This window comes from Pan paniscus, chromosome 8, assembly GCF_029289425.2.
Source record: "Pan paniscus chromosome 8, NHGRI_mPanPan1-v2.0_pri, whole genome shotgun sequence".
Lineage (NCBI taxonomy): Eukaryota > Metazoa > Chordata > Mammalia > Primates > Hominidae > Pan > Pan paniscus.
The window spans coordinates 72,988,176-73,009,666 of NC_073257.2; the positions used below are offsets into that span (position 1 = coordinate 72,988,176).

The 21,491-nt window shown below is 36.2% G+C and overlaps 1 protein-coding gene across 2 annotated transcripts; it reads left to right on the forward strand.

Annotated features, from left to right (window-relative positions):
• The first annotated feature begins 4,404 nt into the window (after positions 1-4,404).
• CDK1 (cyclin dependent kinase 1) lies at positions 4,405-20,933 on the forward strand. Of its 2 annotated transcripts, XM_008955812.5 has the most exons (9): positions 4,405-4,605; positions 6,176-6,237; positions 6,798-6,884; positions 10,764-10,920; positions 11,720-11,843; positions 14,137-14,307; positions 17,970-18,133; positions 18,228-18,369; positions 19,960-20,933. In XM_008955812.5, the coding sequence occupies exons 2-9, from the start codon at positions 6,201-6,203 to the stop codon at positions 20,056-20,058; spliced, it is 981 nt and encodes a 326-aa protein (XP_008954060.1). In that variant the 5' UTR covers positions 4,405-4,605; positions 6,176-6,200; the 3' UTR covers positions 20,059-20,933. The 2 variants fall into 2 exon arrangements, with proteins under 2 accessions (XP_008954060.1, XP_003830379.1); XM_003830331.5 differs by lacking the exon at positions 6,798-6,884 and having other exon boundaries at positions 4,410-4,605.
• Positions 20,934-21,491: the final 558 nt, after the last annotated feature.

The following is a 21,491-nucleotide window of genomic DNA, read 5'->3' on the forward strand; positions in this document are numbered from 1 at the left end:
CTGATGCTGCATCACCAGCCCTCTTCATGACTTTTCCCCCCTAACTCCCACTTATGACCATGTCACTGCCTTGTTCACATTTTTTTGTTCAAGTCCAACCTCTAATCCAAAACTTTTAGCATGACCTTGAACATTACCTTCAAGGTATAGATATTATTTAACTCCCTAGCCTAATGTTTATGACCCTTGCTGAGCACCCAGATTCTGTTTATGTTCAGCGTACTGAATTAATTTCAGTCTACAAACTTGCATTGTTCTTTCTTGTCAATGGATCAAGCTCTCCACCTTCATTTGTCTTCTTGGCAAACTCTTTTTATTCCTTAAGACTCAGTTCAGTCAACTTTGCTATGAAGCCTTGCCTGATGCCCTCTCCACTATGTTCTGCACACAGCAGTCTTCACCATATTGCATTGTAAACATTTGCACCCCACCTAGGTGGAAGATCCACAGCTACTCACCTGTTATCCTTGATCCTCATTAGTCCCAAGGTTGACGTATGAATCTCTTCTCCCTACACCATGCCCAGTTTCTAAAATTCCAATGAGAGATTAAGGTGGGTTGACATGTATGCATTTAAAGTACAACTACCAACAGGTTTAGAGTGATCTCTTTCTCTTTTTGTGGGGGGGGGATGAAGATAGGGGGCATGGAGGTTGTATATGACAAACTTTTATTATCTGTATTTTACACTTTGGATTATTTCTTAAAATTTACAGAAAAATCACATTACTTTTATAATCAGAAAAATGCCCAACTCTGTCATAGCAACGATAGTTCAGTATTTTCACTTGTGGTGAAAAGACCTGAATCTGTATATCTTGTATTTTCTGTCACTTTCCTTTCTGAATTAACATGAAAAAAGATAAATCTTCTTCTTTTGCATACATTTTCCAGCAACTTTTAAATTTGTTTTTTCTTTTTATATATTTGTCTGCATAGAGACAGGGTCTTACTATGTTGCCAAGCTGGCCTCAAACTCCTGGCCTCAAGGGATCCTCCACCTTGGCCTCCCAAAGTGCTGGGATTACAGGTGTGAGCCACTGTGCCTGGCCAATTTTTACCATTTTTATCCAGTAGCAATGGAGGCCTTGGCAAGACTGATTCATTCATTCATTTATTTATTCGTTCATTTTTGGGCTGGGGTAGTACATTCACATGGCTCAATATTCAAAAGATACAAAACTCTCCTTTCCACCTCTGTACCAGGTCACTTTTGTATTCCACAGAGGGCACATTTTTATTAGTTTCTTCCACCTCCTTCCCGAAGTGTATTTTCTTTTCTTTTCTTTTCTTTTTTTAGAAGGACTCTCGCTCTGTCGCTAGGCTGGAGTGCAGTGGCGCCATCTCGGCTCACTGCAACATTTGCCTCCAGGGTTCAAGCGATTCTCCTGCCTCAGCCTCCCGAGTAGCTGGGATTACAGGCATGTGCCACCACGCCCAGCTAATTTTTGTATTTTTAGTAGAGATGGGTTTTCACCACGTCGGCCAGGATGGTCTCGATCTCCTGACAACGTGATCCACCCGCCTTGGCCTCCCAGAGTGCTGGGATTATAGGCGTGAGACACCGCGCCCGGCCTGGAGGTGTATTTTCAAGCAAATGTTCTCACATTTTTCTTATCTAAAAAAAACACTTGTCTTGACCTGGGCTGCCATAACAAAATGCCATAGACTACGTGGCTTAAACAACAAAATTTTATTTTCACTCAGTTCTGGAGTCTTGGTGTGCAAGTTCAGAGGGCGGGCAACATCAGGTTCTGGCAAGGGCTGACTTCCTCACTGACAGGTGCCTTCTCATTCTAACCTCACATGAGAGCTACCAAGCTCTTCAGCGTCTCTTCTTATAAGAGCACTAATCCCATCACGAGGGCCCCACCCTGATGTCCTCATCTAAACCTAATTACCTCCCAAAGCCTCATCTCCAAACACCATCCCAGTGGGGTGAGGCCTTCAACATATGAATTAGCGGGGTGGGGGGACAACAAACATTCAGACCATAGAAATACGTAAATATAAGAAACAAAACCAAAAAGACTTATGTGCAATACCAACTGATCTTTTCTTTTCCTTCCAAAATGGAGTTTACCAAAATACAAATATGAAGTTTTTCAGAGCACATACCTTCCCCTGCTCTCCTCTGCATTTTTTTTTTTTAATACCACCTCTAGGGTAGTTTTCCTAAAATATGGTTCCAAGGCTGTGTGTACCTCTCCTGTTCAGATCCTTTGGAACAGTGTTCAGCGCTCATCAGGATTCTGACTGTAAACTCCCTTCTCTGACTTTAACATCACAGGATGCAGTACTCCCTGCATTCTACCATGGGGGGCACCCTGAATTACCTGGGTTGACTTTCTGGCCTCTGTGCTTTACTTATACAATTTCCTCTGTTTGGAAGGCCCACTCCAGAATCCTTTCCCCAGCCTTTGTTCAAATGTCACTTCTGCTAGCATTAGCAGTTTCCTCCTCTGGGTTCTCACATCGCCCTGTAACATAAGTTACAAGGTAAGTACCAGAAGAGAATTCTCAATTATCATCCTGCTCCCCTACCCTCAACACCTCCAGCGGTAACTGTATCTTATTCATTTTTGTGTCTATGAAGCACAGTGTTGCACTTTGGAGATACTACATAGAAGTTGGCCCAAAGGGTAATAAACTGTATTTGCCAAGATGATAGCATGGATTTACAATAACCTCTGAAACTTTATAAAGAAAGATGATTGAGTTAAATTGATACACCTAGCATCACAGCTGTGGAAGCTTGTGGTCTTCTTTATGTTAAAGGTAAAATGGATATAATGAATTAGTTGCCATTTTTAGATGATATAGAAGTTGAATTCCTCTTAAGCCTCTCAAAGAGAAAGACATATTAAAATTCATTAAAACCAGTACCATAAACTGCACAGAACAGCCTGGTTCCCTAGAGCACTTCTCTGGGGCAGTCAGTTTTCATTTAAAAAATGAAGTTTGGATTTTAAACATAAGTTTTAAAAGTGATTAGGCTCCAGCAGGAGTTCTTAAATTCCTACCTACACCATGACTCCCAAATGCTCTGCCTCTGTCGCCTAGGAACAAAAATTGTCAAGGTTGAGCCAGACACAATGTATAACACCAGATGATAGATGCAGCTCATTGTGTTAAAAGGTGTTAAACACTTAAGTGCATGTGATATACTCTATATCACAAGGGTAAGGAAGTTCCATTCCATATCCTGATTTGGGTCTTCTAATACATACTTGTAGTGGATGTGGTCATCAGTCTTTGTTCTATGTCCCATTAGGATCAATGCAACCAGAAATCCTTAAAATGGACTTTTATTATGTCTAGCTCTGTTTTACTGTTCTATTTGTTTATTTTAAAAAGATTTTAGAATGGTGTTTAGGTTGGGCTGGTGGCTCATGCCTGTAATCTCAGCACTTTGGGAGGCCAAGGCAGGAGGATCGCTGGAGCCTAGGAGTTGGAGACCAGCTAGGGCAACATAAGGAGACATCGTCTCCGCAAACAAACAGAAAAAAAAAAAAAGTAAGAAAGAAAGAAAGAAGGAAAGAACAAGAAAAAGGAAAAAAAAATTAACTGCAGTAAGTGCAGAAATCTCTCTTAAGGATATGATGGATGGCAATGAAGACAGAGTTTTTGACACTGGATTATTTAAAGCATAATTTAAGCCTCTTTCTCTCCCCTCATAGAATTGTGAATTTTTGTGTTTTAATAATATTTAAGCCAGGCGTGGTGGCGAGTGCCTGTAGTCGCAGCTGCGCTGGAGGCTGAGGCCGATTGCTTGAGCCCAGGATTTGGAGGCCAGCATGCGCAACATAATGAGACCCAGTCTCTAAATACATGCCTCTCTCTATATATTTAAAATTCTGATGTGAAAATATTTTAAAATTTAAAACATTTCAAATGTTTTTAATTGTATAATAAACAAAATGTAAATAATAAAATAATTTAATATTAAATTCAAAAATGAGGTAGAAACAAAGCACAGAGATATAAATAATAAATTTTCCTTTACATTTTTGAGGCGGTCTTTTGAGTTTTCCATTTCCTTCTTAAGGTCACTGAAATGTGCTCCTTGGAGCCAGCCCGCAAATCACGCATTTAGAAAAACATAACTATACACTCCTAACCCTAAGTATTAGAAGTGAAAGTAATGGAATCTCGATGTAAACACAATATCACTTTTTTGATGAGCTATTTTGAGTATAATAAATTTGAACTGTGCCAATGCTGGGAGAAAAAATTTAAAAGAAGAACGGAGCGAACAGTAGCTTCCTGCTCCGCTGACTAGAAACAGTAGGACGACACTCTCCCGACTGGAGGAGAGCGCTTGCGCTCGCACTCAGTTGGCGCCCGCCCTCCTGCTTTTTCTCTAGCCGCCCTTTCCTCTTTCTTTCGCGCTCTAGCCACCCGGGAAGGCCTGCCCAGCGTAGCTGGGCTCTGATTGGCTGCTTTGAAAGTCTACGGGCTACCCGATTGGTGAATCCGGGGCCCTTTAGCGCGGTGAGTTTGAAACTGCTCGCACTTGGCTTCAAAGCTGGCTCTTGGAAGTTGAGTGGAGAGCGACGCGGTTGTTGTAGCTGCCGCTGCGGCCGCCGCGGAATAATAAGCCAGGTACAGTGGCTGGGGTCAGGGTCGTGTCTAGGGGACGGTCGGGGGCCTCGGAGGGCGAGTATTGAGGAACAGGGTCCTCTAAGAAGGCCGGACTGGAGGTCAGGGATCTGCGCGGGGCCCGGCTGGGCCTTGGGGGGCGGTGGGCAGGGCCTTCGCCTGGGTCTGGGCGTGTGAGCCACACTGGGCTGGCTTTAGAGGGAGGCTATGGGAGCCCAGCCTGGCGGGGTTAGGCGGCGTGGGGGTGGGGGTTCGGGGCTGCAGTCATGAGTCGAGGTCGGCTGTTCTCAGGAACTGCCTGAAGAGGCTTTCGGGTCTTGATTGAAGCAAAATCCGCTCCCCCACGCTGAGCGCCTGCGGAGTAGCAGGCTCTTTCCTGGGCCCGGCCCCTGCGCGCCCTGCCATCCCGCCTCGGGGGTGGGAAAGTGGGACCGCACCTGGGCCAGGTACAGGCGCGGGTCCCTAGAGCCAGGCCGCCCTGAGAAACCGATCCTGGAACTCGTGGGCCTTCTTGGGCTTGCTCTGCCCACGGCCCCGGCCCACCTGGAGCTGTTAAGAACACTCAGCCCAGGCACTTAACTCTCATGAGCAGTGTAGTGCAGTTTTTTTCATTTAAAAAGATACATCTCTGCTTCTTTCTGGATTGATTTTTCTTTGAAGATGAATGTGAGAAATAGAACTTAAAGGTCTATTCTGAGTGTGCTTTATAAATGATTTTATCATCAGTGATGGGTGTTAGAAAAATCTAGGTAATTATGCCTGGAGTTCTGACGTTTCATTGGCAAACTTCGGAGGAAGTCTTGAACTTCTGGTTGTCAGCTTTTTTTTTTAACCCATTCATTGTGATTCAAGTATACCGTTTTTCTGCTTAGTCCTTGACATTGTTTAGGTTATAATTAGAATTTTATCTGTGGAATTGCACTTTTCATTCTTTTGTTTTAGGGTGCTTAAGTGATATTTCCTACTCTTGGAAAAAGTACCTTGAAAGTCTTGAGCATGTTTGTCTGTGACCTCAGCAAGCAGAGGAAAAAGATTAAAATTGTCACGTGGGCAACTGTAAACACTTAAAATGTTTTTGTCGTTTTAAACAAAATTTTCCTAATGAACAGTCTGAACACATTTTAGTTCTGTCTTCATAACTTTAAAAAATAGTGTTTTGAATAAAATTAGGAGTATCATAAAGCGGTATAAATTTGTTGAAATATTTGGGTATAACTTTGGCACACGCAGGTACTACTTTAAAGTGTCACAAAAAGGGAACATAATTCTGGTTTTTGTTTGGAAAGAATAGACAAGTTGATACCTGAATTTGAGGGTTATTTTGATTGGAAGAAGCTAAATACTACACTAGTATAGAATATACACGTTTCCAATGTCTCAGGAGTCAAGAAGGATGGAAAGTTATTGTAGGAGTCCTTACCCTTGTAAATATTGTTTGAATGTAATTAATATTTATGGAATACTTATGCTGCAGTAGGCACTGTGGAAAATGCTTTACATATAGTGTTTCATTAATGCTTAAAACTACTCGAGTTAGTGGCATGTAATTAAGTCAGTTTTTCCTTCATTTTAGGATCTACCATACCCATTGACTAACTATGGAAGATTATACCAAAATAGAGAAAATTGGAGAAGGTGAGTGGTTTTAGTAAAATAAATTTTATGGAATGATTTAACAATGCTACAACTTCTGTAATATGAACACATTTAAATATTTATTAAAATTCAACCATTAAGATGTCTTGTAGTACCAGTGTGCATTAACATATGTTCTTTACTTAATAAACGCAAATTTGTTCACATTTCAAGAGAATTGAAATTACCGAATCCCTAATGACCCTTTGCCTCACCCCTATAGTCTTACAGTCTTCTGATACTAAACACTTATAGTAGTACTTGTATTTTGAAGACACTATTGATAACTTGCATGTGTGTTGAGGGGCAGAGGTTAGGGCTGCAGAATTATGCTAACTTCATAATATATTTTTAGTTTTAGTCTCTTTCAATTGTTTTTAGGATGATAAATATTTTTATCCAGACTTTATAGACTGGTTACAATAATTGACTTAATCTAATTTAAATAAAATTTCTATTTAGTTACCCTAAGTATAAATGACCTGTCATATATACATGTTTAAGCTATTCTAAAATTATAACTTATGTATATAATCCTTCTCTTTCTGTGGTACTTGAAGGAATGTTTAGATCTATATATGGCACAAATGAGGGGTATATCCCTTCGCCTGTTCCTCGACTCCAGCAGAACATTCTCGATTCTCCAGGTACAAAATAATTTGCTAATAGAATCCAGTTTATATAGGTTCTGCCAGAAGAAAATTCCCAACTATATTTTTAATGTGATCAAAGACCCCACTTGACAAGAAATAGTGAAAAACAAGGGGGAATACTGGAGGGAATTTAGTGGAATAGGAGTGACAAGTTAGTGTGGTGTTCGATTGGAGGTGTGTGTGTGTATACATATATATATATATATTTTTTAAATCACTTAAATACCTCATACCCATTCTACTAAACAAATTTTGCTGCTGAATTAAAAATATGTGATTAGTATGTCTAATGCTTTGTAGTGTGTTTCTTAAATTCCCAGAGAATTTGTGTTGATTTTAGTTTGGCATAAAAAGAGACCTTCTTAAAGTATAAATATATTTTTCTTTAAGATGATAGAACTCCAAACATACAGGAGACTGCAGATTTGACTTCTGAGAAAAGTACTTTAATTGCTACTATAAATAGGAGCAGTTAAAAGAATGTAATTTTAAATTTAATCCATTACATACATGTAAGTCATAAGACTTCCATTCTTTATTTCTAGCAGTGTGACAGTGGTAAACCCTCTTAACTTTTCTGGATCTCAGTTTCTGCCTCTGCAAATGGTGATAATTGGACTTAACACGAAAGATATGATTCAATTGAACAATATTATGGAAAGCATTTGTTGTGAGCGCTTTAACTCAGAAAACCTTCAAATGTTTATCATTTGAACATTGTGTTATTACTATGAACACTGTCTCCAAAACCATCTCTTCACCAGCTCCATCTAATGCCACTTAACTCTTAATTTGGATTTCTTTGATGTCCTCAAATGTATCCTGTGATTTGGCCTATGAGTTTTGGCAATGGCTGTTCTTTCTACCTGGAGGCCAGTTTCTACTGGCTTCATTTTTTATCTCCTCCTGTAGTCCAAGAGCATTTTGTAGTTCCCTTTGCATCATGCTTAATATCCATTTTAATTATTATACCATAGGATCCTTGAGGGCTGGGGTTTTTGTCTTGTTCACAACTGTTTGCCCACTGCCTATCAGTAGTGCCCAACCCACAGGAGATAGCCAAATAGATAATAATAACATCTGTTTTCCTTGTTTGCTCTTCTGAACACTGTTGTTTCTTTTTCTGGCTTGTATTGTCATTTCTACTCCAATGCCTGATTGTTTTGGATTATGTGCTGGATATTGTTTTGGAAAAAGGAACTTGTGGAAATAAATGGAGGCCTAAATGATTCACACAGAATTTTCTTTTGGTTCTGCCAGGTATCTGGTTAAAGTCTAGTATTAAAATACTACTTTAAAAGTTATATTTTTTCCCCTCAACTTTTCATTTTGAACATCTCCAAATCTATATTGAAAGATTTATGCAATGAACTTGTAATATTTTTACCAAGATGTTGGTGTTTTGTCATGTTTACTTTATTATCTGTATGTATGTTAGCATTATTTTTTATTTTTTTCATTGACATTAATTCTGATTTAGAACAATCTCTGCCTTTTCTCTCACTTGACAGTGAGTCTTGACAACCTAATTCATTTCTTAAATACCTCCAGACTTTACTATTTTAAATATTACAAAAATTGTTCTCTGGTTTCTTCTGAATTACAGAAATCTGAGTGTTGTGATACTAATCTTTGAAATCCTTCCTGTCTTAAGAAAATGTCTTTTTGGATCATAGAGTAGCAGTATCCATGATGGTGGAACCTTGCCTGGCATTTAGTAGGCATTTGATAAATACTTGCTTAATGAAGGTTTTCTGCTTAAGGGCCTCCATAACTTGATCATATCCTACATATTTTTCTTTTGTTTCTTTTTGTTTCCTGGGATAAATCTTCCATTAGATTTAGACTGATCTCCTTCTAGGCTTACCTGTGTTAATGATTTTTGCCTCCTTAGTTATTTATACTTAGTTAAATACCCTAGAGTATTTCTATCTTTAGAATTCTTAGTTCATTTTGGAGGATATGCCATGTATTTCAAAAATAATTTTGGATGATTAACCAATAGAAAGTTCTGCTTTGTTTAACCCCTCTTCCAGTAGTTCAGTGAGAAGTGATATTATCTCTAAAATTCAACACATTGAGTGTTGGCCACTGGTTAATTGTTAATTCTGAAAATTATTTAGGATTAGATGAGATTGTACACTTGAGGGAGAAGAAAGGATGCTAGAAAAAAAATTAGTTCTGAACTTACCATTAACTGTTTATGTGACTGTATTATGCAAGTGACTAATTTTCCTGAGATCACTTAAACAGTCTGCCAGATGATTGTGCTACTGGTTTACCTACTTTTTGTGTTTAATGAGAGCTGAATTGACATCCAAAAAAATGTAGATTTTAAGTATATGAAGGTTGCCTACTTTTAAGGATGGCTGTGAGGATTAAATATAGTCAATTCTCCTTTAATGTAGAGTAATTTTGGTTATCAAAAAGTTATACATTAATCCACAATTTAATCAAAATAGTATAAAATGACTCATGTCAGTTTATAGTTTTAAAATGACACCAGTATTTAAGAAAACATAGACTTTTGTATAGAGGTTCTGTCAAAAAAATTAAGCTTAAGTAGCATCAATTTGTTACTGCTCAAACTGCTTAATATTCTAACTAAGCAGTTGGTAATTTGTTGCTTGTTAGCCTTTTTTAAAATATTGCTACTTTCAGAGAAACTCATAAAAGCTATAGAAGAGGCCCTCTTCCTAGAACAGTGCACTCTAATCACTTTTGAAGTTAAACCCATGCCATGGAAAGCAAGCTATTCAACAAAATTTTGTGTGTACTTAAGGGGTTCAGGACCTCCCTAAACTCCAACTCGAGTTTAAAAAGACTTATCTAGGGAATTCAGCCACGTATATGACGGATTTTAGCTAGTCTTCTCCCTTATTGCCATTTCATTCCCTGTATCCACCTCCTCCCTCCCTGCTATCCCTTATAATTGATATTGTTGCTCATTACCTGAAGCCCATATATCAAAATCAGTATTTTCATCAACTTGCAAATGGGTGTGAGGCTTTCCTAATATGTAGTACATACAATGTGCTTTATTAGGTTTAATACACAAACACCTGGTCTTTTTTCTCCATTCTTTTGAGAATGAGGACTGTTGACTGTATTTTGAGATACAGATAAAAGTGTTTTGAAAAGCATAAAGCACTCTACAGTATTTTCTGAAAGTGTCATAATGACTTTTATCAGTAATATTTCCTGAGCCCAAATTTTTACACTATATTTTATGCCCACTTCGTTGCAGGGTAGGATATTGACAGAAGGTTAATTTTAATTTGCAAATGATCTATTTTGTTCTGTAAAATATGCTGGAACATTAACGGTAATTTAGATGTATAGAAAACTTGTGATGACTACATGAATTTTATTTTTAAGCCATGCAGATTGTAGTTACTCTCAATTTCTTTTTGGAAGCAATGAGGGTATGAGTAAGATACTTCCCATATGGCCACACCAGACATTTCTATCATGTGACCCTTATGGGATTCAATGATCTTGAAATCCTTTAGTTTGACCAGGTGCGGTGGCTCACGCCTGTAATCTCAGCACTTTGGGACGGCGAGGCAGGTAGATTGCTTGAGCTCACGAGTTCCAGACTGGCCTGGGCAACATGGTGAAACCCCATCTCTACCAAAAAGACAAAAATTAGCCGAGTGTGGTGGCATGTGCCTGTAGTCCCAGCTACTTGGGAGGCTGCCGTGGGAGGATCCCTTGAGCCCAGGAGGAGGAGGTTGTAGTGAGCCTTGATTGACCCACTGCACTCCAACCTGGACAAGAAAACAAGACCCTGCCATAAGGGAAAAAAAAAAAGAAAAAAAGATCTTTAGTTTGTGGGGTGTGTCACACAGCATATTATTTACTTTGTTTCAGGTACCTATGGAGTTGTGTATAAGGGTAGACACAAAACTACAGGTCAAGTGGTAGCCATGAAAAAAATCAGACTAGAAAGTGAAGAGGAAGGGGTTCCTAGTACTGCAATTCGGGAAATTTCTCTATTAAAGGAACTTCGTCATCCAAATATAGTCAGGTATGTTGTAATATCTGAATGTAAGCCATTTTCTGCATGCTATTTCAAATATAAATTTCAACTTGGAAATCTTTACATTTGCTCAATTTCTTGGTCTAGCCTTACTGAGTGGACTAGAACCCTATTTTTGTTGAGAATGCGGCACATATGTAAAAGAGAACAGGCTGTTAAAGCAGGAACAGAGTTGGAGGAGCTTGGTGATGTAGATTAATATTTGGGCCTAGAAAAGCAAGGTAAATTGGCCATGGGAGTAAAGCCCTTTTCATAGAGCTTTGTTAACTCTCTCCTACTTGGGGAGCTCTAGTTCCTGAAGACCGTTTAGTTAGAGTCTTAAGAAAAGTAGCTAGGTCAAATGAAAAAGATTTTTTTTCCTTAAAGTATTTGCATTGGGTGTTTTTGGAGAGCTGTCTTCCTAACAGTCCAAGTTAAAATCTAATTGTGCTTGGCTGGGGCTAGAGATTGGAAGTAGCTTTTAAGGTCAGATACCACTTTAAAATTTATTTGTATAATTCACTTCAATGAAAAAATAAGCTCTCAGCAATTAGTAGCCAACCTAGATATGTTCTTTTTGAATACAGGCTCCTTATAAATAAGCACCTCCTGTACAATGCTTAATTTTAAATAGTTGCCCTGAGATTCCTTTCTTAAATTTGAGTTTTGAGTCTCTTCCATTAGGGAAGCTACTACGTCTTCCCCAGTTTTTATTATAGCAACTGAAATTATGGAAGGAGTTTTATTTTGTGAAACAGAGGTCAAAAATGTTTGCTGGATTCTTCGCTCATATATTTTTTTTTCCCAGTCTTCAGGATGTGCTTATGCAGGATTCCAGGTTATATCTCATCTTTGAGTTTCTTTCCATGGATCTGAAGAAATACTTGGATTCTATCCCTCCTGGTCAGTACATGGATTCTTCACTTGTTAAGGTAAAAGCTTAACTAATTTTATTAATATTTATGCACTGTGGATATAAAGGGACTATATGTAGAAGTCCCTGCATTTTGTGGGAATATGCTTGGAAAAAGTGTTAGAATAAGAAAAAGTATTTCATTTTTCTCCCTCATGGTTAGTTTATACAGGTTAGAGATACCCATGTTATTACCAGATTGTGTTTCTAGTAAGTGAAAATTAGTGCCTGAGGTAACATAGAACTGGTAAGTATTGTTGGAAGCTAGGGTAGTCTGGTCTTTCTTTGGCTGTCAGATACATGTAAAACAAAGTAATGAAAACCTAGGGCAGAGTGGTGGTTGTAGGTGTTTTATTCCAGTTTTGAATATGTTTTGGTCAATTTATTGTAGACATTTATTATATTTCAGTTAAATTATAAAATTGTATAGTTTTAAGTACTGAAGTATATAAAAATGTCTTATTCTTGCACCAGTTCTACCAAACCACTCTGCAGAGGTAGCGCTGTTGTTAGTTTTATTTGTAATCTTACGCTTGTATGTATGTTCACTTTGTATGTGTATAAAGATTTTTTTTTTACACAAGGTGGACTTATTTGCATATGTATATATACATATTTTCCCTTTTTTGTGTAAAACATTATCAAGACGTAGATCTACCTATGTCTATTTACATTTTTGATATAATTAAACCACGTCCATATTGATGAACATTTAAATTATTTTCCAACTTGGTTATTGTTGCTCTTATTAACAGTACTGCACTGAATGTCCTTATAGATATTTATCTTTGTATACAACTTTATAGGATAAATTTTTAGAATGGGAATGATGGATTGAAGATGTTTATTTACATTTTGATAGATATTGCCGGTTGCCCCCTAAAAAACTTGTAGCAATTTACTCTTAAATACTCATGGTGTGTAATACTTATTGTTTTAGTACATCATTGCCAAAACTTGGTTTTATCAATCTTTTAACTATGTGAAAAAGCCATATTAAGATTGTTTTAATTTTATATTTCATGACAATTTAACACTTCATATTTAGCTATTATAAACCGCCTATACCTATTCTCTACTATATGTTCGTTAGGATACGTTCTTTAACAATCTTGCATGATTTTGGACTTTCTGCTTTTATGTCTTGCTTAAGTCTTCCTCACTCAAAGATCGAATGTATTAGAATGATACATGTCAGTATTTTTCTGGTAGTTTTAGTAAGTCCTGTCTTCCACACATACTTTTTTTGTCTTAAATTCTGTATGGTTTAAGATTTATTTTGACTTAAAAACTGGGATACAGATTCAGCTTTATCTTTTTCCAAATGGCTAGCCAGTTGTTCTAACTGGTTTTATGTACAGGCAACAGTGGTTTTACTTACAATTTTTCAGTTTTACAATGAAGCAGAAATGATGCACATTCACTAGAAACCATACTTCATTTACCCATACAACCATTCTGTTTTTTCACTTTCAGTACAGTATTCAATAAATAACGAGGTATTCAACACTTCCAGCTATATGCTAATGTAAGTGTTTTGAGCACAATTAAGGTGGGCTACGCTTAGCTACGTTTGGTAGGTTAGGTGTGTTCAATGCATTTCGACAAGGTATTTTCAACTTAGAATGAGTTTAACCAGATGGATCATCCGTTTTGTTTTGTTTTTTGAACACCACTTGTTCCTCTAAGATGGAGCATCTGTATTGCTTTCCAATTTCAAACTGTAAGTCATTTTTCTGTCTACTTTGTTTTTGTAATATCCATGCTACTTCAGATGTCAATGACATTGTCTTTGGCAACAAATGTCTTGTAAAGCACTTTTCTCTGAACTAAGCAGCATTTTATGATAATTTTACCCATTGAAATATATAATCATAATATCTTTGCCATCACTTTTAGAATCTAATTTTTTCAAGAAGGAAATGAATATGTAAAAATGAAAGATAGAAAAGGCCAACTGTATTGAAGATACAAAATAGAGTTGGTAGTGGTATATAGAAGAAAAATCAAGAGGCTTCTGTGTAGAAAACCAATTTGTAATTTAAGGATTGGGGACCAAAAATTTTTAAAGACTAAATGTGTTCACATTACTATAGATATGTCTATAAGGTGAAGATCCTTTTCTTAGGTATACAAATGTGATGTTGCATATAAATGGGCTTCCCACCCACAAATGCTTATTAGCCTAAAATGGCCTGAAAGCTCTAGTAATTAAATTATTTCTCTGCGTCCTAATTTTTTGTCTTTGAAACAGATTATTTAGAAAATCATGTACTTTGCTTAAGTTTCTAACTTTTACTTGCTTTTTCCAGAGTTATTTATACCAAATCCTACAGGGGATTGTGTTTTGTCACTCTAGAAGAGTTCTTCACAGAGACTTAAAACCTCAAAATCTCTTGATTGATGACAAAGGAACAATTAAACTGGCTGATTTTGGCCTTGCCAGAGCTTTTGGAATACCTATTAGAGTATATACACATGAGGTAAGTGGAATAGTGGTTTTTGATGGCTTTTGAATGTGTGTGATTGCTAGATTATTTTCTGTATTTGTGAAAGTCAAGAAATAACTCAATAAAAGATATCTACTCTGTGCCAGTATCAATTTATTGCCTCTCAGCTCCAAATTCATTGCATGCTGTGTGAAAATGGAACTGAAGCCTTTAAGTATTTTTTCTTTACCAGCTGCTATGTTGTTAAGGTAGAGGGTACTAGAGGGACATGGCAGGAGGAAGGAGTTTTCCTAGCTAGTTTTTACATTCTCATTATTTTTTACTTTATTTATTTACATCATTCCTATCCTTTGTTGTACTTTAATTCTTTATATTAAACTCTCCCCATTCAAATCACCACCTTGGTTTCTGTCTCCTGACTGAACCCTCCCTGATTATAGTCAGATTGATTCAAAGACAGGTTTTGTTCCTTAAGGTATATTATTTCTGATACATTTAGGAATTGCTAACTATAATTTATGTTTGATCTGTGTTATATTGCTGACTTGGCATTTAGTGTTTCTGAAGGAAAGGGAACATTGTATAATAAAGGATTATTGAAAGGCTGTCTTTTGTGGAGTTGTCTACCCTTGACCCAAAGACTGTCTCCAGATCAAAACTAGTAACAGTGCTCATCTTATTAGATGTCTTGGCTGCTTGTTAGTCTTTATCATTTTTTTACATGGCTATATAAATAAACTAACATTATTTTGTTTTCTTTGTCTTAAACAAATGCTATTGACCTCATTAGCTTTGTTCTAACAGGCAATATTTTTACCATATGATAAATATACTAAAATGGTTGGTTAGTTCTAGATCACTAATCTGTTATTTGACTTATTCACGTTTTTTAAATAATTTAAAAATCATTTTTTATCGACGCATTATTTTACATATTTATGGGGTACAGTGTGGTATTTGGATACATGTATGCAATGTGTATTGATTAAATTGGGGTAGTTAGCATATCCATTGCCCCAAGCATTTATTATTTCTTTTTGTTGGGAACATTCAAAATTCTTTGTTCGGGCTATTTGAAAATTTACAGTAAATTATTGGTAACTGTAGTCAGCTTACAGTGCTGTAGAACACTAGAGCTTATTTTTCGTTTTGAGCTGTAATTGTATCCATAAACCAACTTATCTCTATCTTCCTCTTCTAAGCCCTGAATAACCACTATTCCATTCTATGGCCATTAGATCAACTTTTTACGTTTTCAAATATGAGTGAAAACGTGGTATTTATCCTTCTGTGCCTGGCTTATTTCATGGCTCATCCTTGTTGTCATAAATGACAGAATTTCATTCTTTTTTTATGGCTGAGTAGTATTCTAGTATTCCATTGTGTGCACGTATGTGTGTGTACACTACATTTTCTGTATGTGTGTATGTATACACCACATTTTCTTTATCTGTTGATGGAAACAGGTTGATTCTGTATCTTGACTATTGTGAATAGTGCTTCAATAAACATGGGAGTGCAGATATCTCTTTGACATAATTGATTTTATTTATTTTGGACATATACCCCCAGCAGTGGGATTGCAAAATTATATGGTAGTTCTAGTTTGTAGTTTTTTGAGCATCCTCTAAACAGTTTTTCATAATGGCTCTACTAATTTAAGAGCCCACCAACAGTGTGTAAAAAGTTGCCCTTTCTCTGCATCCTTATCAGCACTTATTTTTTGTCTTTTGATGATAATTACTCTAACTGGGGTGTGATAGCTCATTGTGGTTTTGATTTGCATTTCCCTGATGAATAGTGATGTTGAGCACTTTTTCATATACTTGCTGGTCTTTGTATGTCTTTTGAGAAAGTTTTATTCAGATTGTTTGGCCATTTTTAAAATTGGATTCTTACTATTCTTTTTATTCTGGATGTTAATTCTTTGTTGTATGAATGATTTGCAAATAATTTCTCCCATTCTGCAGATTGTTGCATTATTCTGTTATTCTGTTCATTCTGTTTCTTTTGCTGTGCAGAAGCTTTTTAGTTCGATATAATCCTGTTTGTCTATTTGTTATTGCTGAGACAGGGTCTTTCTCTGTCACCCATGCTGGAATGCAGTGGCGTGAACAGGGCTCACTGCAACCTCAACCTCCTGGGCTCCAGTGATCCTTCCACGTCAGCCTCCTGAGTAATTGGTCCCATACACAGGCATGCACCACCATGCTAGGCTAATTTTTAAATTTTTTAGAGACGGGACTGTCAGCATATTTCCCAGACTGTTCTCGAACTCCTGGGCTCATGCAATCCTCCCGCTTTGGCCTCCCAAAGTGTTGGGATTATAGGCATGAGCTGCTGCACCTGGCCTCATTTGTCTATTTTTGATATTGTGCTTGAGCTTTTGAGGTCTTATCCATATGATTTTTGTCCAGATCAATATCAATAACAGCGTTTCCTCTGTTTTCTTCCAGTAGTTTCATAGTTTAAGGTCTTATTTAATCCATTTTGAGTTGATTTTTGTGTATGGTTAGATATAGGGGTTTAGTTTCATTGTTCTGCATGTGGATTATCCAGTTTTTCCAGCACCATTTATTGAAGAGATTGGCTTTTCCCTAGTGAATGTTCTTGTCATCTTTCTCAAAAATGAGTTGACTGTAAATACATGGATTTATTTCTGGATTCTCTATTTTGTTCTGTTGGTCTCTGTGTCCTTTTTTATGCTAATATCATGATGTTTCGGTTACTATAGCTTTGTAATACATTTTTGAAGTCAGATGGTATGATGCCTTCAGCTTTGTTGTTTTTGCTCAGGCTTGGTTTAGCTATTGTGGGTCTTTTTTTGGTTCTATATGAATTTTAGGATTTCTTTTTATTTCTGTGAAGAATGTCCTTGGTATTTTGATGGAGATTGCACTGAATTTGTAGATTGCATTGGGTGGTAATATGGTCATTTTTATATTAATTCTTCCAGTTCATGAACGTGGGATGTCTTTTTTGTATCTTCCTAAATTTTTTTCTTCAATGTTTTATAGTTTTTAGTGTAGAGATTATACATCTCATTTGTTAAATTTATTCCTAGGTTTTTTGTACCTATTGTACATTAGATTGCTTTCTTGATGTTATTTTTCAGCTAGTTATTGGTGTATAGAAACTATTAATTTTTGTATGCTGATTTTGATTTTGTATACTGCAACTTTGTTAATCAGTTCTAAGAGTTTTTGGTGGAGTCTTTTAAGTTTTTCTATATATAAGATCATCTCTGCACACAGGGACAATTTGACTTCTTCCTTGGCAATTTGGATGCCCTTTATTTCTTTCTCATGTTTCTTATTCATGTTATAATGGTACTGTTAGTACCATCTTAGCAAGTAAGCAGTACCTGCACTTTGTTCAGTGTCACCCCAAATCTATTATCAATGGGTTTGGTTTTTCAGTGGGGGGAAGATAAGGCTGTATAACTGTCTTGATCTTTAGTGATTTGAAAAGCAAAAAAATATTTATTATGCTTTTATCTGTTTTGTCTTCTAATGAATAGAACTTAGAAATGAAATATTTATCTTCAATTTTGTGTACCTTTAATTGACTTAAACAATATTATTGGTGGCAGTCATACAACCTTTAAAGGACAGCCCTAATAAAAGTATAAATGTTTAAGTGTAGGTAATTTTATGCACCACATTTATTCATTGTAAAAATTTGCTTTTTAATAGGTAGTAACACTCTGGTACAGATCTCCAGAAGTATTGCTGGGGTCAGCTCGTTACTCAACTCCAGTTGACATTTGGAGTATAGGCACCATATTTGCTGAACTAGCAACTAAGAAACCACTTTTCCATGGGGATTCAGAAATTGATCAACTCTTCAGGATTTTCAGGTAGCTATTAAAAACTGAGATAATAAAGGTAACGTATATGTAACAATGAGATTACATTTATGCTTTAAGAAATTTTTGTTTTCCTGTTTTTTAGAGCTTTGGGCACTCCCAATAATGAAGTGTGGCCAGAAGTGGAATCTTTACAGGACTATAAGAATACATTTCCCAAATGGAAACCAGGAAGCCTAGCATCCCATGTCAAAAACTTGGATGAAAATGGCTTGGATTTGCTCTCGGTAAGGAGTGCCCTTGATACTGGCTTTCAAATTATTGATGATTCTGAATATATTCAGTTCTTTGTTTTGCCTAGAAAATAGGAAGAACACTAACATTTTTGAGCTAGGTGTCTGTTATGTACATTGTATTATACTAGCTTCATTTTAGGTATCAGGAGGCACTAGTGGCTTTGAGAGGAGGATTTAGCATTAGTTTTTGTTTTTTATCTGACAGGTAGCTATGGACATTCTAAGGGAGAAGCCAGGATTAATACACATTTTTTTTTAAGTTGCTGAATTGTAGTGGCTCTCCTTTCTAGCATTTTTGTCACTACTGAGCCCTCTTAGTTTATGCTAGACGTAAGTGTTTTTCTTATTGGTTGATATTTTAAATTATTAAAGCCATCTTCTGAATAAGCTTTATTCGCACTTTGTACCTAGTTTCTCCATCAGAAGGATCTATTGCTATACCATTGTATACATTTTCTCATTGGTCTTCGGGTTACTTTCAGAGTGTAAAGACTCCTTATGCCACAAAATTAAGCTTAGATTTCCCCCAAATCAAATACTATAAATCAGATTCCTTAGTCTAGCCACAATTGAAATATCTTGCAGTGGATAAATCTTTGTTGCTGGCATTGTTCTGTGCATCATAACTTGTTTAGTGGCATGTCATCACTGTCTTCTACTCTCTAGATGCCATTAGTATACTCTTCACAGTTAGGACAACCAAAAGTGTCTCCAGATATTGCCAAATGTCTCCTGATGGGCAAAGTCTATCCCAGTTGAGAACCATTATTGTAAATTAAACTTGGTTTCAAATTTGAGCTTTATTCCTTAGCTCTGGGAACTTGGGCAAGTTACTTCCCTTCGAGCCTCAATGTCCTCATTTGTAAAATGACATTAATACCTACTTTTAGCTGTGGGAATTGAGTACCATGATTTATACAAAGCAGTTTGTATGGTGCTGGTTACATGAGAGTTCAGATGGTAACTAGTTAGTAAAATCTCTAGTGTGCTTGTTGATTTTATTTTGTTTTAGTATTTCTTAAAGATCAAATTTAACATCAATCCTAAACTTTATTTAGCTTTTTCTGGTGCGTAAACTAACATACTAAGTTGTGTGACTATAATTCATTTAGTGACTCATTTTTAGCTATTTTTATGACACATTGTGCTATGGGGGGTTTTATTTGGAACTTGTTGGAAGCTACATCAGAAACTGCCATAGTTAATTGCCATTTCAAGAATGTTGTAAATAACTCAGGTGGCCGTTTAATTCTCAATGTAAATATAATTAACTAGACATCTTTCCTATATTTGTGTCTCAGTTTTAAAGCTATTTCTGGATGCTTGAGTCTTACCATAATTGATAACAAAAAGAGGTTATTGAGAATATCTATGATTTACAGAGTAAGTTATTCTAGACCTCAAGAGTGAAATGTAGGGGAGGAGACATTTGTGTGTTAAACTAATGGAAATGCTCATTTAATAGATATTCACTGAAAGTATTAGTTTTGGTTTATTGCTAGAAAAGTTGAGGTTTTATGGAGATTTTGTAAAAAATGGTTTATTTCCTAAATAAATATCTCTTTTTCTTTTTTCTCCCAGAAAATGTTAATCTATGATCCAGCCAAACGAATTTCTGGCAAAATGGCACTGAATCATCCATATTTTAATGATTTGGACAATCAGATTAAGAAGATGTAGCTTTCTGACAAAAAGTTTCCATATGTTATATCAACAGATAGTTGTGTTTTTATTGTTAACTCTTGTCTATTTTTGTCTTATATATATTTCTTTGTTATCAAACTTCAGCTGTACTTCGTCTTCTAATTTCAAAAATATAACTTAAAAATGTAAATATTCTATTATGAATTTAAATATAATTCTGTAAATGTGTGTAGGTCTCACTGTAACAACTATTTGTTACTATAATAAAACTATAATATTGATGTCAGGAATCAGGAAAAAATTTGAGTTGGCTTAAATCATCTCAGTCCTTATGGCAGTTTTATTTTCCTGTAGTTGGAACTACTAAAATTTAGGAAAATGCTAAGTTCAAGTTTCGTAATGCTTTGAAGTATTTTTATGTTCTGAATGTTTAAATGTTCTCATCAGTTTCTTGCCATGTTGTTAACTATACAACCTGGCTAAAGATGAATATTTTTCTACTGGTATTTTAATTTTTGACCTAAATGTTTAAGCATTCGGAATGAGAAAACTATACAGATTTGAGAAATGATGCTAAATTTATAGTTTTCAGTAACTTAAAAAGCTAACATGAGAGCATGCCAAAATTTGCTAAGTCTTACAAAGATCAAGGGCTGTCCGCAACAGGGAAGAACAGTTTTGAAAATTTATGAACTATCTTATTTTTAGGTAGGTTTTGAAAGCTTTTTGTCTAAGTGAATTCTTATGCCTTGGTCAGAGTAATAACTGAAGGAGTTGCTTGTCTTGGCTTTCGAGTCTCAGTTTAAAACTACACATTTTGACATAGTGTTTATTAGTAGCCATCTAAAAAGGCTCTAATGTATATTTAACTAAAATTACTAGCTTTGGGAATTAAACTGTTTAACGAATAATGCTGCTCATTGTGATTCTTACCTATAAGCAGCCTAATTTGAATTATTTGCTGCAATCAAGAGAAGTGTACAATAGTTTTATTACTTTTTTAGTGTACTTCTATCCTTTTTCCAACTATATCTCCTCTATTTTTCCTCCTTGTTAACAGGCTAGAATGTGCATTCCTGGGTTACTGATTTTTACACTCAATTGGATGTGTAATGAGGGATCTATCTAATCCATCTTGTCTTGGAAATTTTGCACTCTAGAAGAAAGTGTGTCACTTTCTTCAGCAGCGAGACCTTTTAAGATTGGTGGTTTGGTTGTCCTGTTCTGTGGTCTTTGGTGGAAGCCAGTTTGTTGTAAGAGAATGCAGAGCTTATTAATGTAAGTCATTTGGGGTTATATTGTGGAGGGTTGTTTAGGATTGCATGACAGGAATTGGATAAATGAAAGGTAACACTAAAGATTGGAGATGGTATAATGGCATATCTACAGGTCTGTGTTTCCTTATCTGCGAAGTGAGACATTGAAATAGATCTGTTTTGCAAATTGTGGATTGCAACCCTTTAGTGATT

Coding starts and splice junctions, on each gene's coding strand:
- CDK1 (XM_008955812.5), top strand. CDS start 6,201: ATGGAAGATTATACCAAAATAGAGAAAATTGGAGAAG. Junction 14,308..17,969: donor TTAGAGTATATACACATGAG/GTAAGTGGAATA, acceptor GCTTTTTAATAG/GTAGTAACACTCTGGTACAG. Junction 18,370..19,959: donor ATGGCTTGGATTTGCTCTCG/GTAAGGAGTGCC, acceptor TTTTTCTCCCAG/AAAATGTTAATCTATGATCC.